Below are 18,040 nucleotides of genomic sequence, written 5' to 3' on the forward strand. Positions count from 1 at the left end.
GGGGAGACAAAGCAAATAGCAACTCTGCTGACCTCGTCCACAAACTTCACAACCTAAATCATGAAAATCCCAGAAAAAAAAAAAAAAAAAAAAAAAATCCAGAAAACTTATCAATTTCTCGCAAGTTTACCTTGGCCGTTCTCTGCGAACCGAATCTGATAGCTCAACCGTTCTACATTTACTAACCCGAGAACTATCATCTATTCTTTCAATGTGGCCATATCATGAAAGTCTCCTGATCTGCACACATCTTTGTATCCATTTTTTTTCTTTAATCAACTATTACCAAAGGATTAAAATTGTTTGTAATCAAATTATTTAAATAGGATTTTTATAACGTTTGGCTTTTGTATGCTACTGCATTGCATTTTTAAAAAATTTAAAATTTATCGATTATTAATAAAATAAAAAAATGTGCAAGTCATATAGAGATGAAAAACACAATTTTATAAATAGAAATATTAGTCGTTGCATAATGATTTGTGAAAATTCTATACAAGTCTGCGTATCTGTTGACATATGCAACACGATAGTTTGATACAATTGGAAATATATAATGCCTCATTCTTCCACTGTCCTTCAGGATAATTCATATTTTCTCATAGTACTTAAACTGAAATGGAGGATTCAGTGTATTTGTATCCTTAGTTATGCATTTAATTTTTTTTTTAAACATTTACTTTAATATGCATGTATTTTTAGGTTAGATGATAGTGGATATCACTAGAGAGTTAAATGTTTTGGTTTTGATTCTAGCTGATGAAGTCATCATTTTTTTAACTTACAATTACTATATTTTAGGTACAATATAATACTCAATAGAGAATGGACTTAATAATGAATACGAAATCTGCATGAATCAAAACTTCATATTTAAGCATATAATTTGGCATATTCCACCTGCACAAAAAAGATTTGGATTCTTCAGACTACTGTTCTCGTCTTGGGTGTTATTTTCACGTTTTGGTTGATGTAACCTCCGACATTCTTCAGGTATATCTTGTTAAACTTGAGAATCTGCATGGAATTTCGAATGGAGCCCGTTATTTACTCATGGCGTAGTGGATAGAGTACTCGGTAAAATTCAGTTGTAAATGTTACTCTTCTGGAGTTTGAAATTTCAATTCTCAGTGGCCATACCATCAAAGTCTCCTGATTAAAAATTAAAAGTAAACTAAGATGAATGTAAAAAATGTTTAACGACGTTTTCAATTTTTGACCCTTCGTGTCAGAAAGAGGTTGCAAGAAACAAAGGACATTGTCTATTAGGTTTCTAAGCTGTTTTAAACCATGCCAAGGCAGTAAAGGGGGCTCTGAACAGATCCCCATCCCCTCTATTGATTATTATATTGTACCTAATGTATAATAGTGATTTTAAAAGTTTACAAAAAAAAAAAAAAAATGACTTGGGTGATAGCAGCTAGAATCGAAACTAAACTATATAGCTCTCCAGCCTTATTCATTAGTCTCAGAGCCACATCCATACATATATAAAAAGTTAAAACACTGTAACGTTGTTTAACGTATAAATGTATGTTCGTGCATGTGTAGAAAAACACTAAGTCGATTTACCAGATATATATATATATATATATATATAATTATTACTATAATAATTTTTTTAAATACCTACAAACACTAGTGTTACATCCTTTCGGGAGTCATTAGTGCCAGGTGACACGATTACTACTGGTCAGAAAATTCAAATATATATATATATATATATATATATATATATATAAGTGACCTTGTCTGGTTGTATGAGGAACGGTGTCTACCAAACTCCTGTCATTTTTTTGGTCTACAGACTGGAAACTCGATATATAGGGGAGTTGGACCTGTGAAACAAATTCGATTTGGTTTTTAGCCAGTAAAAATAACTGCTAAGAGGCCCAAATTAAAAAAAATTGGCACTTGTTTCTACCATCTACTATTTTAAGTTAGTATATCTGAAGCAATTCCAGATATTCTGGCTAGTATAATATATTTAATTTCATTTATTAAGCTCTATGACAACTTTTGAAGTAATTATTAAAAGGTTGGAATATTGAGCTTCATTTTGCTTTGGAATTTGATTCTCACAGGAATTGATCTAAACAAAATATAAAATGATTCTTTTATAATCATACTAGCAGGGCTACCCGGCGTTGCTCGGGACCATATAAACAATGAAAAAACAAAAGCAGATATTGAACATATGTTTTATTCTTAGGGGAGAGGAATCTTTCATCTCAAGTTTTAGCGTTACAAACAAACATTTGTCTTTTATATATATAGATAATGACAGGTTTTTTGGGGGCCCCCCTCGAAGATAACTGATCAGTTGACCAACTTCTAGTGGTCCGTTTGACGTGAAATTTCGATATTTGTCATCCGGGTGATGGGGCTTCGATATGATACCAAATTTGTCAAGTTTGGTTCTGTCTTTCAAAAGTTTTAGCGTTACAAACAAACATACATACATACACACAGACGTTTGGCTTTTATATATATAGAAGATAGATTTATGACATTGATAGAGCGCTCTGGTAAGTGAGATTACCAGTAGTCATTAGTAATAATACGCAGCTATTCATGAAAGAATAAAGCACTTGGCTACTATATCCCAACAGACTGTTGTAGAGAGAGCGGAAAACTCGAAGTTATGTCTACTCGACATTCAAATTGTCTCCAAATTTACTGTCCAGATGATTCGGAAACTAACTAGAATAAAGGAAGCAGACTTTTTATAAGAGTGCTCAATATTTCTTCTGATAGAGTTTATAACAATAAGATATTTTGATTGATAAGCCAAATTTACTATTATTTATATTTAAGACATTAAGTCTGATCACCTCTTACTGCGTACAATAAACCTTTTTTTTCCCCATAAAAATATATCGGAAAGGACGGATACTACTAACCTGAACAGAGTTTGTTTTAATTTTTATGTTATTCAAATTATACAACAGAAAGAAACGATCACACACCCAATTGTTGTTGATGTTAAATTCTTGGTACGAAGATGTGTTTTTTTTTTTTTTTATTACAAGGGAGTTAGTCACTACTTATCAAGGCCCAAAGGCGATTCGAGGACAAGGGTTATTGTAATCAGTCAAAAAGCAGGCCAGTGAAACAGTGTTCCAGAGGCAGGCAGTCCTAGGAAAGAAGCTTTGTTCATGGAATCTGCATTTAGATTTAGGCATAGATAGATAATGGGGGAAATTGTTGATAGTGGTTGTAGCTAGTTGAGTGTTTTTATGAAAGTTTGGCAAGAGGGGACCATAGATTGGAGCTCAGATGAACGCTTGCCATGAAAATGATGATAGAGAAACAGGCTCATAACGTCTCTTCTGTGGGAAAGAGTTTGCAGGGGAGAGCAAAGAGCATCGCCTACTAGGTTACAAAGCTGGTTTTGAACTCTACAAAGGTAAAATAAGGTGTGCCGAGCAGCCCTTGCCCAGATGTGGCAACAGTACTCCATTTTAGGACATACTTGGCTCTTATATAAATAGAGGATTGCATCAGCAGTAAGGTAGAATGATTCAACCACTTTTCCAGCAATCTTGGCAACAGATTTGATGTATGTGTTCTATTTCAGATCAGGAGTGAAGGTCAAACCCAGAAGCTTGTCAAGACAAGAGCACTTTTTTTTTTTGTATCTTTTTCATAGTCATTTATTTTAGATTTTGCAGAGGATTGACTAAAATTTAATATTTATTCCACAATAACTCTACTTTTGTTTGATTGCTCATCGACATAGTTAATTTCATGGAAACACTGGAAATTGAGGCCATAGAGTTAGAGCACTGGTTCTCAAGCTTTTTTTTTTTTTTTTTTTTACCCATGGACCCCTTTTTCTTTCTTTTTCCTTTGGTGGACCCCCTCATAATTATTGGTTATAGCATGGGCAAAGGTCAGAAAGATAATATAGTAGGAAAGGAATTTTTTTTTTTTTTTTTTTTTTTTTACAAGGTGGTCACCACTTATCAAGGCCCAGAAGTCACTCAGGGATAAGGGAATTGACTGCCTGAGGCACATATTTAAAACCAGGTCCTATCACTTAAAATTTTTTTTTGGAAATCTAGAAAATACATTAAAATTTGTCTGAATGTCTCCTTCAGTTTTTTTCATGTCAAACCAAAATTATAACAGAAATTAATTTTTTATAATAAAAACCAGGTTGGTTTTATTCATGGACCACCAAAATATCATTGCGGATCCCCAAAAATATTTCATGGATCCCTAAGGTCTATATCGATCCCGGTTGAGAACCCCTGAGCTAAAGAATATTTTGTTGGGTTTCCAGTATTTCTGTTAAACTGCACATATTAATTGACAATATATATATTCATTCTTTTTTTTTTTTTTTTTTACTTAAGATTTGAAAATGACTAGGCTATAGTCAGTTGGGAAGCAGCCCTACAGTATTGTGTTCCACAGGCAGACAATTCTAAGAAATAAATGTTGCTCATGGAATTTTTGTTTAGTTTTAGGCACAGATAGAGAGTGAGGGAAGTTGTTGGTAGTTGTTGTAGGTAGACGAGTGCTTTTTGTGAAAGTTTTAAACACTTATTGCCTTCTGTGTTTGAACCAGCAGCCAGTTATGTCTGGAATGTTCTGTTTTCCATGTCTAAAAAGCAGATAGGTGAATTACCAATATATTTTTCTTATATTTGTGAAATCCCGATTGAACCAAAGACAACCCCTATTCCTACCCCTTTCTGCACACAAAAATATTGTGTAGTCTGTCATTTGACACATGCATGCATATGTGCACACGCAGTTGAGACATTCAATTTTAGTTGGAATATCATGAAGAAAAAAGTATATATGTGTGTGTGTGTGTGTGTGTATATATATATATACATTTATATGTATATATAAATATATGTGTACACACACACACACATATATATATATATATATATATATATATATATATATAGTTGCTGTTTTTTTTAAGTTATTCGACAGGAAATTTTAAAATAAATAAAAAGTTTGCAAAAGAAAAAAAATATTTAAAATAATGTGCATAGAAAGGTCAGGAGTGGTGGTGGTTTCGGGACAGGGGTCAAGTTTTTAATGTCCTGTGTGCATAGGGACACAAAAGCTGGATGATTTTATTTAGGCAGGATAACACTTTAGTTGATCAAATAATTACCGAGTTAAAAAGTAATAAATTAGAAAAATATCCCTAAATATTAGAGTAAAAAAAGAAAACAGATAAAAAAATAAATAAAATGGAGTAAAAAAAATAAAAAAGTAAAAAAAATTAAAAATTAAAAAAAAGGAAAAAAAAATTTAAAAAAAGGAGAAAAAAAATTAAAAAAAGGAAAAAAAAATTAAAAAAAAGGAGAAAAAAAATTAAAAAAAGGAGAAAAAAAATTAAAAAAAAGGAGAAAAAAATTAAAAAAAAGAAAAAAAAATTAAAAAGAAAAAAAAATAAAAACGGGAAAAAAATAAAAAAGGAAAAAAAATAAAAAGAAGCAAAAATAAAATGGAGTAAAAAGGGATAAAAATATTTTTGGGGGATGTTAAAGAAGAGAGAGGAAAAATATTGAGTAAAGATCTACACATATACAATGGCTTGATTAAAAACAAAAAGTTTCTGAAAAAAAAAATAATTAAAAATTTCAGTTTCGTTCAATTTAAAATAACCTAAGAAAAAAAACAACAAAAAACAAAAACAAATGCATCAGTAAGTCTCGGCTTGTGTGGGAGAAATTAAAAATCCATCTGTTCATCGTGGAGTGTCCGGGGGGTAATATTGCCACTGTTCTCAGGTAAATAAACAGTGTCATCGTGTTTATTGTAATGCGGACAAAGTGTACATTCTCTTGCTGGCGGACTTGTGTGTTCATATAAAAGGTCCGCACTTTGCACACTTGTGTAAGGAGGTTGCGAAACAGTTTTGAGTAGAGAATCAAGAGACACTTCACTCTGACTCACGATAGCAACCCCTCGATGCGATGAACCACTTGGCAAGCCATGGGCCTGTGACGGCAGGGCTACACGTTGACTCGGATGAATCAGGTGTGCTCCAACTGTACAGCTTCTAGTTTCGGCCTCTACGACCGACGGCAGATTGGAGATTTCGTGTCGAGTCAGAGCATCACAACCAGTGTAGATCTTAGTTTCATGTGCGACGGTTGAAGAAGAATGTTCCTGGGGAGATATGGCGACCAGTCTTTTACACATGGCAAGTTCTTGGGCCTCTCTCGTCGGCTGGCAGTGCGCTAGTAAAGGAAGAGGTATAGATGACGGGGTCAGCTCAAGTGGGAGAGTGTAATGCGGAGATACGTTGACGGGCATCTTCTGTTGCTGGCTGGGTAACGTTGGGGGTATTGGTTCCTGGGGTAGCCTTTCTAAAGGTCCATGTTTCATTGTTGCTAAGCTTGTAGGTGCTGTTAGGGGAGGTATGGTGGACTGATGAGGGGAGTGGGGCGATGAAACTGATTGTGACTGCCAGTTTTGTGAAGGTACCGTCTGAGTTATCATAGGGTTCTGTTGTGTTGCAGGCTCAGTTAATGGTAATGAGTGGGGGATTGGAGGCGGGGTGACAGCAGGTGCAACGGCCTGTGGGGACATATAATACATGTTATACTGATGGGGTGGGTACTGAGGAGGCTGTGATGCAGAGGCAGCTGCAGATGCATCAATGTGCAACTGCTGAAACTGATGTTGCAGTATACATTGCTTTTGAAAATTTTGCCGTTTCTGCTGCAGCCGCATCTGGTGATACAAAAGCTGAGGTTTGTTCATTCCTTGCGTATATTCGGCCGCAACTGCCCCACCTGTTTGGGGATGCAGCAGTAACTGAGCCGTTGGCTCACTCTGTCCTGCCTGATCTAACTGCTGTTCAACCTGCATGCTCTGTTTAAGTGCCAACAGTCGATGAGGCTGCAAGTCAGTTGTCTCTGTTGGTAAGCTCATGCGTTTCATCACCTGCCGTGGCTTTGAGGTTGGCGCCTCTTCCAGAGACCATTGACGCCATTTCATCCTCTCGTACGTTCTGTGTGGTCGAGATTTGCTCAACTCGACAGATGCTTTCGAAGGTCCACTGCCACTTGCAAGTTCCTGAAACTCTTGCCGTAGTTCTGCAATGCCTTGAGCTTTCGTTGTATCACGTAACTGTTGCCGAAACGCTATCACCCCCTGTGTCATTTGGCCATCAGATGCACGTCGGCCTTCCCGAAAATCGACTGGAGAATGAGTTTCATTTCGGTCTTGAGTTGGGTCAGCGCTGACCTGAGTGGTCACCAGAGGAGCTGTGTTAGTGTATAGTGTAGGAGACAGGACTGATGTTGTTGCTATGGCTGCAGTTTGGACTGAAAGAGGACCGGTTGTTGCCAGGGGATAACTGGTATATGAAGAGGGTGACTGATTGATATCGGCTTCCAGGGTAGAGTCGAAGCTAGTGAACGGGGACGAGAGAGTTGTGTTGATAGACGACTGACTGCTGTCAACGCTTGTCAGGGGAGATATGTCACCATACATGCAGTTGGGCAGAATTCCACCCACAGAATCAGAATCTGAATATTTATGACTCTTGTTTCGGCTGTCCGAGCTGTAACTGTCTGGATCCGTCTCTAGGATATCGGCCTCGACTCCTTCATCGATCGAAGACGTAATCAGTGGGCTGGTCATGGCATGGGAGGGCTTCAAACATGTTTGCGCAAGCACGTCTGCCAAGCAGGTGACCTTTGACACGGGAGATGTGACTGAGGAGGGAGCGGATTGCGGAGCTTGCAAGGGTTGAGTTGACCCGATTCGCGTTGCTGGAGTGTCTATGCTCTCTGTATAATTAGAGACAACATGTTGAGGTAAAGTGCTCGGGCCAGGTGGCAAGATACAGTCCGTTGTCTGGCTGAATAAACCTTGCTTCACATTAACTAAGGGTACCCGATAAGGTGATACACTCGGTGTTTGGTTGGCTGTCTGATACGGCAAGCGCCGGTGCACAGCTTGCTCTGCTATTTGACTGGGTCGGCGTTTACGTGCATCGATTCGATTGTAGATGGGGAAACTGCTTCGGTGTTGTTTCAATCGGTCAAGTAAAAGGTAATAAATTGCACTGAATGGGTCATAAGCGTTGCTTCGTAATGACTGAAAAAAAAAAAAAAAAAAAAAATTACTTATTGATAGGATTAATTTTAGTATCTTTTTTACCATTTTTTTTAACTTGATATATCTATTTGAGATTTTGTGCAAAATAGTCATTTTTATTAAAAACAGCAACAAAAAAAAACTCAATATTTATTAATATTTATAAATGCGAGGTGTGTGTGAGAGCACACTTCTCAACTTATATACTCAACAAATTTTTGTTTTACATACTTGCAACTTGGTATATAGGATAATCAAACATATGGAAAACTTTAATTGGTTTTCACCGGAAAAAATGGCTTTTAAGGCGGAAATATTGAAAAAATTGGTACGCTGGGGGTCGTCGGATTTTTATGTTTGTCAATTGTTTCATGAATGCGTATACGAGAAACATGACAGCTTTTTTTTATGTTAATACGATTTTTTGAAAACACTTTGTAAATATTGTGTCAAGCTGGCCTAATGGTTATTATACTCAACTCACTGTCTTTAGATTTTGGTTTCGATTTCAACTTGAGTAGATTTTTTTTTTTCTTACAAGACGTGAACTTAAAAAAAAAATAACATGCACATGCCTCAAATTAAAATAATATTTATGTGTATCTTACGACCGGGCAATGCCGGGCGGCCTGCTAGTATTCTTAAATATTTAAATGCCTCTGCATTATAATTAAATATCAAAAAACAATGTTTTTTTTTTTAAGTAAATAGACTATCACACAATTATGTGTCATGTCCAAATTAGTAAAAATTCCAGAAATTCCAAAAAATGATCAAGTAGAAAAATAATTACAAGAAAAAATAAATTTATTGAAAAATACAGTTTTAGCGGGTTCTTCTGTTGCAATCAATTCTGTATGAAAACCTGACTTATCTATCTTGTTTTCAGTTAACTGCAACTATTTCAGAAATAATCCAAGCAGCCTGTTCTTGGCCTTTGGGCCAGGAGCGGAAAAGGAAGTAATCAGTTCTGGTCAATATGGGGGCAACCCTTCATATCGGACAATTGCTTTTTAAGTCAATTAGTTTGGTCAATGTGGGGGGAAACCCTTCATATCAGAAAATTGCTAATTTTGGACCCTGCCAGAGTGCCCCCTTGGGGGAGCTGGTTTTTCCTTCCCACGTTAAAAAACGGCCTTGTGCCTAATTTGCTCAGTGGGGAAGCAAATAAATAAAAAGCAGATGTTCTACTCGATAATCTGTTTGTAATTTTTACTAATTGCAACATGACACATAATTATGTGAAAGGGTTTTTAATTAAAGCGCATTTTTATATATTATAATATTTTATTTATTCATTTTTATATATTATAATATTTTATTCATTCATTTTTATATATTATAATATTTTACTTATTCATTTTTATATATTATAATATTTTATTTATTCATTTTTATATATTATAATATTTTATTTATTCATTTTTATATATTATAATATTTTATTTATTCATTTTTATATATTATAATATTTTACTTATTCATTTTTATATATTATAATATTTTATTCATTCATTTTTATATATTATAATATTTTATTCATTCATTTTTATATATTATAATATTTTACTTATTCATTTTTATATATTATAATATTTTATTTATTCATTTTTATATATTATAATATTTTACTTATTCATTTTTATATATTATAATATTTTACTTATTCATTTTTATATATTATAATATTTTACTTATTCATTTTTATATATTATAATATTTTATTTATTCATTTTTATATATTATGATATTTTACTTATTCATTTTTATATATTATGATATTTTATTTATTAATTTTTATAAATTATAATATTTTATTTATTCATTTTTATATATTATGATATTTTATTTATTCATTTTTATATATTATAATATTTTATTTATTCATTTTTATATATTATAATATTTTATTTATTCATTTTTATATATTATAATATTTTATTTATTCATTTTTATATATTATAATATTTTATATATTATAATATTTTATTTATTCATTTTTATATATTATAATATTTTATTTATTCATTTTTATATATTATAATATTTTATTTATTCATTTTTATATATTATAATATTTTATTTATTCATTTTTATATATTATAATATTTTATATATTATAATATTTTATTTATTCATTTTTAAATATTATAATATTTTATTTATTCATTTTTATATATTATAATATTTTATATATTATAATATTTTATTTATTCATTTTTATATATTATAATATTTTATTTATTCATTTTTATATATTATAATATTTTATTTATTCATTTTTATATATTATAATATTTTATATATTATAATATTTTATTTATTCATTTTTATATATTATAATATTTTACTTATTCATTTTTATATATTATAATATTTTATATATTATAATATTTTATTTATTCATTTTTATATATTATAATATTTTATTTATTCATTTTTATATATTATAATATTTTATTTATTCATTTTTATATATTATATTTTATTTATTCATTTTTATATATTATATTTTATTTATTCATTTTTATATATTATATTTTATTTATTCATTTTTATATATTATATTTTATTTATTCATTTTTATATATTATAATATTTTATTTATTCATTTTTATATATTATAATATTTTACTTATTCATTTTTATATATTATAATATTTTATTTATTCATTTTTAAATATTATAATATTTTACTTATTCATTTTTAAATATTATAATATTTTATTTATTCATTTTTATATATTATAATATTTTATTTATTCATTTTTATATATTATAATATTTTATTTATTCATTTTTATATATTATAATATTTTATTTATTCATTTTTATATATTATAATATTTTATTTATTCATTTTTATATATTATAATATTTTACTTATTCATTTTTATATATTATAATATTTTATTTATTCATTTTTATATATTATATTTTATTTATTCATTTTTATATATTATAATATTTTATTTATTCATTTTTATATATTATAATATTTTATTTATTCATTTTTATATATTATAATATTTTATTTATTCATTTTTATATATTATAATATTTTAATTATTCATTTTTATATATTATAATATTTTATTTATTCATTTTTATATATTATAATATTTTACTTATTCATTTTTATATATTATAATATTTTATTTATTCATTTTTATATATTATATTTTATTTATTCATTTTTATATATTATATTTTATTTATTCATTTTTATATATTATAATATTTTATTTATTCATTTTTATATATTATAATATTTTATATATTATAATATTTTATATATTATAATGAAACACAAACATTAATATTTATTCATGATGTTTACCCATTTAGCATTTTAGATTGTTTGAAAAAAGCGCATGAGAGAAGAAGTGGTGGTGGAAGGGGAATAGTAGTAATAGAATTTTTACATCATCCTTTTATGCTGCTATTACTACTACTTTAACCTTTTCATTTATGTCATTTATTTATTCACACAATCCTTCTACCACTCCTTCTCTTACGCTGCTGTTAGAGCCACCACCACCACAATCCTAAGCCTTATTTGTCCTTCTCCCACCAAACAAACCAACAAGATTAGCAGTTTTAGTATTGTATATATATATATTATATATATATATATATATATATATATATATATATATATATATATATATATATATATATATATCAGTTGTTTTAATTCAATGTAAGATTTTATTGAATCAATTAATAAAAATTAATAACTGACATAAAGAGAAAAAAAAAACATATTAGCAAATCAGCTTAGAATGTAAGGGAGAGAACTCGTGTGGACTGCCAAAACTGGAGGTTTCGCATTTTAGACAAGTTCTGAGGCAGCAATTATTTTTTTGGACCACCCGGTGTTGCTCGGTTGTAAAATACACTTATATATATTTTTTTTAAGTTGTGCAGATTTCATACTTTTTATTATAGTCTATTAATTATTATATTGTACCCAATATACAGGGTGTTCCAAAAGTCTTGGGCACATTTCAAGTCCTGACATTTGCTTAATTATGAATAGTACCTATTTACTATGCCTCCCCACGGGACAGAGTTAGACACCAGGGTCGTTTTTTAACGTGGAGAAAAGGTACAAAAATAAAAATTGTCTCAGTCGTGAAGGATTTCTCCTCCACCGAAAGAGAACAAGAAATAGAAGTGCAGCATCTGAAGAACAGATACTACACTTTGATCTTGTCCCGAAGGCCAAGAAAGTAGTAAGATGAAAGTGGTGCCACTTTAAAGCTCAATACATTAAATTTTTAATTTTTTGTAATTTTGCTATTGATTCTTTCATTTATTTTCAGACCCTTATCCTTAATAGTTCTTGAGAGATGCAATGCCCAAGACTTTTGGAACACCTTGTATAGTGATAATTTAAATAGTTAAAAAAAGAAAATGAAAAAAAAAACAAAAAAAAACAAACAAACAGATTAGCAAATCAACTTAGAATGTAAGGGAGAGAACTCTTGTGGATTTCAAAACTCGGTGTCAAACTTCGGTATTTTAGACAAGTTCTGAGGCAACACTTATTTTCTTGGAAGATAACAGGCCACCCGGTGTTGCCCGGTCGTAAAATACACTTAAATATGATATTTTTAATTTGTGCAGATTTCATACTTATTATTATAGTGTCAATTCTATAACGATTTTTATATTGTACCCAATATATAGTAGTGATTTCAATGATTAAAAAAGAAAAAAGACTTGGTGCCATCAGCTAGAATTGAAACTAGTGTTGGGACGATTCCTAATTTTTATACGATTCCGATTCCAGGAAAATATTGATTAACGATTCCGATACCAAGTACGATTCCGATTCCGATTCCTAGGGAATTTATTGTTTTGAAATATACCAGGTAGTTTTATACTTATGGTCGGTAGTTCCCAAATATGTTCCCTAACTTTGGAAGAGATATTTTATGTCTACACCGTCGTGTTTTGGTTTAAATCAAATTATTATATAGTAAACTAAACGGAAAAATTAGCAAAATTTATTTTAGAGAAAATTTATTTTACTTAATTGGAATACAGAAAAAAAAAATATAATTTATCCTTCAGAGCAAAAACAAATAAAATAGAATTTATATAACAGAACAAAAACAAGAAAATTAGAGAATAAATACACACGATTCATTATTTTGGTCCTCATAATTAACAGATTTAATGAATTAAATAAAAAAAAATATAGCGGAAGAGAAAGAAAATATATACTAATTAAATATAAAAAAGATAAGTATTTGATTTAATAATTTATAAATGAACGTGCGTAATGAAAAAAAAAACAATATACCACGTGACATGGCGCCGTAGATACAAAATAACCTTTCCAAAGTTAACGACCATATTTGAGAAATACCATTAATCGAAAGTTTTTGTGTTTTATACCAAAAGGTAGGTATAGCGAAAAGTTACAATTAAAGGAATTTCAAAAACGATTTTTTGTTTAGCTATTGATAGTTGTATTTGTGACGGCAGTTCTTCAGACCTCCATAATTCACAAGGAGTAGTTAACACCTATTATTTTTTCTTACTTTTTCATTGCTTTTACACATTGTTTCTAACGTGAAGAATAAGTTTAGCCGAACTAATTTTGAAATAGGGTATATCAAAGGAACACATATAAAAATGATACCACTATAAAAAACAAATGAAATACTAGATAAAATTGAGCAAACATAATTACCAAAATTACAGAAAAAGATTAAAAAAACAAACAAACAAAAAATGGTGAAGTTTGTTGAGTGAAATGAATTATTGAAAGAAAATTAATTGAACTAATAGAAATGTTAAATAAAAAAATGTCACATTTCAATATTTTTTTAATAATTAAATTCTCAGGGTTGTCGAAATTAAAAATTAAGTGATTTTTTTTTTTATTAGACTTCTTTCGAAGCTTGTTACCTTGAAAAATACACTTAAAACCCTGTTTTTTTTAAATAAATTGAAAAATAAATGCAATTAAAAAAATTTAATTGATAATTGAAACTTTAAAAACATATTAAACATTGAAAAATTACTTATCTCACAAATTAACGTCCAATAAAGTAGATCCAGTCTTCATACAGGAATTTGGTTATAATAAATATATCTTTCCCAAACTTAAAAATTAAATCTTTTTTTTTTTTTTTTTTGAGAGAGAGAGAGAGAGAGAGTGCTTTAAAATCGCCGGGGAGTGCCGCCTAAAATTTTAAAGAAGTAAATTTTAGGAGTTTAGTGCCTTTCAAAGACGGTTATCATAATTTATTATCATCATTTAATTTCCTTCCCCCCCCCACACCTTTCCACGTGGTTCAGTAGTTAACCAGTGCTCCTGTTGCTGTCAGTCAGCTATCTTTACCTAAGTTTTAATTTCTAGTTAAAAGAATTTTTCATGAATGGAATCAGCATTTTTAAAAATTATTTTTTTAGTTGTATATATTGTATTTACTCTTTGAAGTTAAGGAGGGTTAAAAAAAATGGTGACACCTAGATGGTGACGTAGACAAAAAAAAAAAAGACACTGCGATTTCGACCCTCACTAATAAAACTGCTCTGAGTGACTAGTTGGTAATTTTTTGTTCCTTTTCTTTTTTATTTTGCTCCTCCAATTTATTTGGATGCTTCATAGTTAAATGTTTTAACATGTTGGTTGTTGTCATGTTAGATGGTTTTATTCCTCGCGATATTTTAATTTGACAGACTTTGCAAATGGCTTTCAACTCATCATCTTCAAAAAGACTTTTTTTTGGACTTTGGGCCATATTAGAAAATTCAGTTTATCTGTAAGCAAATAATTTACTATTAAATTTTGTTTTAAAACTAGTCACTTATTTGGATAATTAATTGAAAATAATCTGCTAAAAAAGACAAAAAGAAAAAAATATAAAGGGATGGGGCGGTAAATTGTATCAACCGGTAGTTAACAAAAAAAACTTATAGAATTTAATTTTTGAAACCAATGTATAAAAGTTTACATAATGAAATGCAAATATGCATTTTCGGGTTTGTATTACTGTACACATAGATTCGAAAAAGTTGTCAAAAAACAAATATATAACAAACAAATATTATCAAAGGCAAGATAAGTTACTTTTCTACCAAACTGGATACATTTTTTTTTGTTTTTATTCAATGTAACATGTTTATTCAGCTCGAAAAACATGCAGTGTTTACCGATGTATTGGAAAATTCAAAATGGCGCCCGACATTCTCTTTAACATGGTAAGTTCGGGAAAAGGTGTTATAAATAATAAACTAGACAAAATTATATTAAAAAACACCGAATATATGTCAAAATATGTCACGGTAACATATATTGAGCGAGTTTCTAGCAGTATTTTGTATAGTTTATTATTTATAACATCTTTTCCTGAACTTACCGTGTTAAAGAGAGTGTCGGGCGCCATTTTGAATTTTCCAATACATCGGTAAACACTGTATGCTTTTCGAGATGAATAAACATGTTACATTGAATAAAAACCCGAAAAATATATCCAGTTAGGTAGAAAAATAACTTATCTTGCCTTTGATAACATTTATTTGTTATATATTTGTTTTTTGACAACTTTTTCGAATCTATGTGTACAGTAATACAAACCCGCATTTTCTTTTGAATTTTTTTTTTGGTTGACTGTGTTCAATTCACACATGGTTGATGCGGTTCAATATTACTAAACTATAAGTCCTTAGTAAAATTCTATTTATAAATACTTTTTAAAATGAAATTATTTAATTAATCGTAAATATTATTTAGACATAAAAATTAATTGATTACAAAACCTTTTAAAAATATATATATTAATTTCTTTTTCGTTCGGCAAAAAACTGCGCAAAACACTTTTAATTTTCAATTTAAAATTCTAGAAAAAAGATTATATTATTCTGCTTTTAATATAATCAAATTCAGGGTTTTATCTTTCTAGAGAAAAAAAAATAATGGATTTTATTTCAATGAAATTAAAAAAAAAAAACTTGACTGAATTGGATTAATTACCCTTAAATTAACGAAGGGGTTATTTAATAACTTTAGGTTTGGAAGAGATAGGTATGGGGTCGATTTTTTTGAAACTTCAAAAGAAACCGACTACTGTCAAAACTTTGCGAAATAATACAACGTGATCAATTTCATTTTAGAGGTATTTCTTTCAAAAGCCTTCTTTTAAAAAAAGAAAAAAAAAGTATATTGTTCTATTAAACCTTTTACTGTTTAAATAATTTGACTTTGCTCGTTTTATTTTAAGAAAATATAAGTTGAAAAAGCATTTTCATTCACTATTAGAAGATTTGTCAGTAAAAAAAAACAATCGCCAAAAAGATAAGCGTTTTTTTTATTTTTACTCGCAATCATTGGCAATGTAGAGCCCTGCATACTTCTTTTCAAGTTAACTCTTTTGTAGTTTTGATTACAATAGATCTGAATGAATGAACCTTGTAAGGGAGGGGCACTAAGCATTGCCCTGTTAATAATGAATTTCTTTGGTTTCTTTTTATTTCTCTCTTGCGGTTAGAAATATCAGGAATTTTTTTTCTTTTTTTCAACATAAGACTAAAAGAATCGTAATGAAGGAATCGGAAAATTAAGGTATTTTTTAACGATTCGATTCCGATTCCGATACCTCCAAAAATACACGATTCTTACGATTAATGATTCCGATTCCGATTAATCGTCCCACCACTAATTGAAACCAAAACAGTTTTTCAGTTTTTAGTTGTAACTATTTGAGCTATCGTCAGATGGATAAGGAAATGCTATATTTAACCGACCTTAACGTATGAATGTATATTTGAGCGTGCGACAAAAGAATGATAAAGATAAAAAAGTAACACTGACAACAAAATACGAAAGATAAAAAACAAAAAAAACAACAAATCAACTCACTTCTATTGTCCGTTGTTGGTCAATGCCATTGCTGTGCATTAACCGTAAAATATGTTCGTTGAATTCTCCTACTTGACCCTTGACACCAATCACCGGACTAGGGGGCAAACTTTTTGGGGGTCCCCCATCTGCTTGGATCCATTCATGATTCTTCACTAGTTGAATCGTGTACCGTTTGACAGGATCCAGAAGCAACATCTTACGGATCAGGTGCTCACATTCTAAAATCAAACAAAAATGAAAACGATTTTAGTCCATGATTTATTAAGCGAAGAAAGAGAAAAAAACCCCCCCAAAAAAACTTCAGTTTTGCAATTAACACGAAATAGAAAAGGTTTATTGGTTGCTTTATGGCATATCAACCCTTATTTATTTTTTTTTGGGGGGGGAGTTATTTAAACCCAAATGTAGTAATTTTAAAAAAAGATTTTGTGCTTGTTAAGACATTCTGTTCTTCAATTTGTAGAATAGGATTTGTAGAATTTGGTGCTTGAGTCGACAGATTGATTTTTTTTAAACATGTTTTAAGCAAAAACAATATTAATGGACTTGTAATATCGAAAATAGTAATATATCCAAAAATTACGAAAATTTATTGAATAAGACAACTTGTAGACAACAAATATTACACGCCATGAACAAGTAATCTAAAATATTTGTTCCGAGTTATGTCCCCTCTTCACTCTATAACATCTAATAAAAATGAAATTTTACCCAATTTTCCATAAAAATACTTTTAACTATAAATAACTTTCTACTTGATAAATTTTCGTAAATTTTAGATATATTACTATTTTCAACATATAGTACGTAATATTATTTTTGCTTTAAACGACATATTAAAAAAATTAAAAAAATCAATCTATCGACTATCTTAACAAACAGCAATGATTTTATGCTTCAAATTGCTTATATCTTCCGATATTTATTCATGGTGTTTGGTTTGTTTTGTTTTATGGCATATCAACCCTTTTCGGGTTATTTAATGTTGAATCCAGTAATTTTGGAAAACAAGTTTTTTATGTTTCACATTCTTTATATCTTCAAATATTTATTCATGGTGTTTGGTTT

The 18,040-nt window shown here is 29.7% G+C and overlaps 1 protein-coding gene across 1 annotated transcript in view; it reads right to left on the minus strand.

Moving 5' to 3' along the window:
- Positions 1-5,570: 5,570 nt before the first annotated feature.
- Positions 5,571-18,040, minus strand: part of LOC145248826 (serine/threonine-protein kinase SIK1-like) — a 106,834-nt gene continuing 94,364 nt past the window's right edge. Inside the window, exons 8-9 of the mRNA XM_080110516.1 lie at positions 16,970-17,190; positions 5,571-8,088 (exon numbers count right to left, since the gene is read on the minus strand). Coding sequence (XP_079966642.1) covers positions 5,707-8,088; positions 16,970-17,190 — 2,603 coding nt within the window. The 3' untranslated portion in view covers positions 5,571-5,706. The remainder of the gene's footprint in view (positions 8,089-16,969; positions 17,191-18,040) is intronic.

Source organism: Euprymna scolopes, chromosome 27, assembly GCF_053919585.1.
Source record: "Euprymna scolopes isolate OS-2025 chromosome 27, ASM5391958v1, whole genome shotgun sequence".
NCBI classification, from domain to species: domain Eukaryota; kingdom Metazoa; phylum Mollusca; class Cephalopoda; order Sepiida; family Sepiolidae; genus Euprymna; species Euprymna scolopes.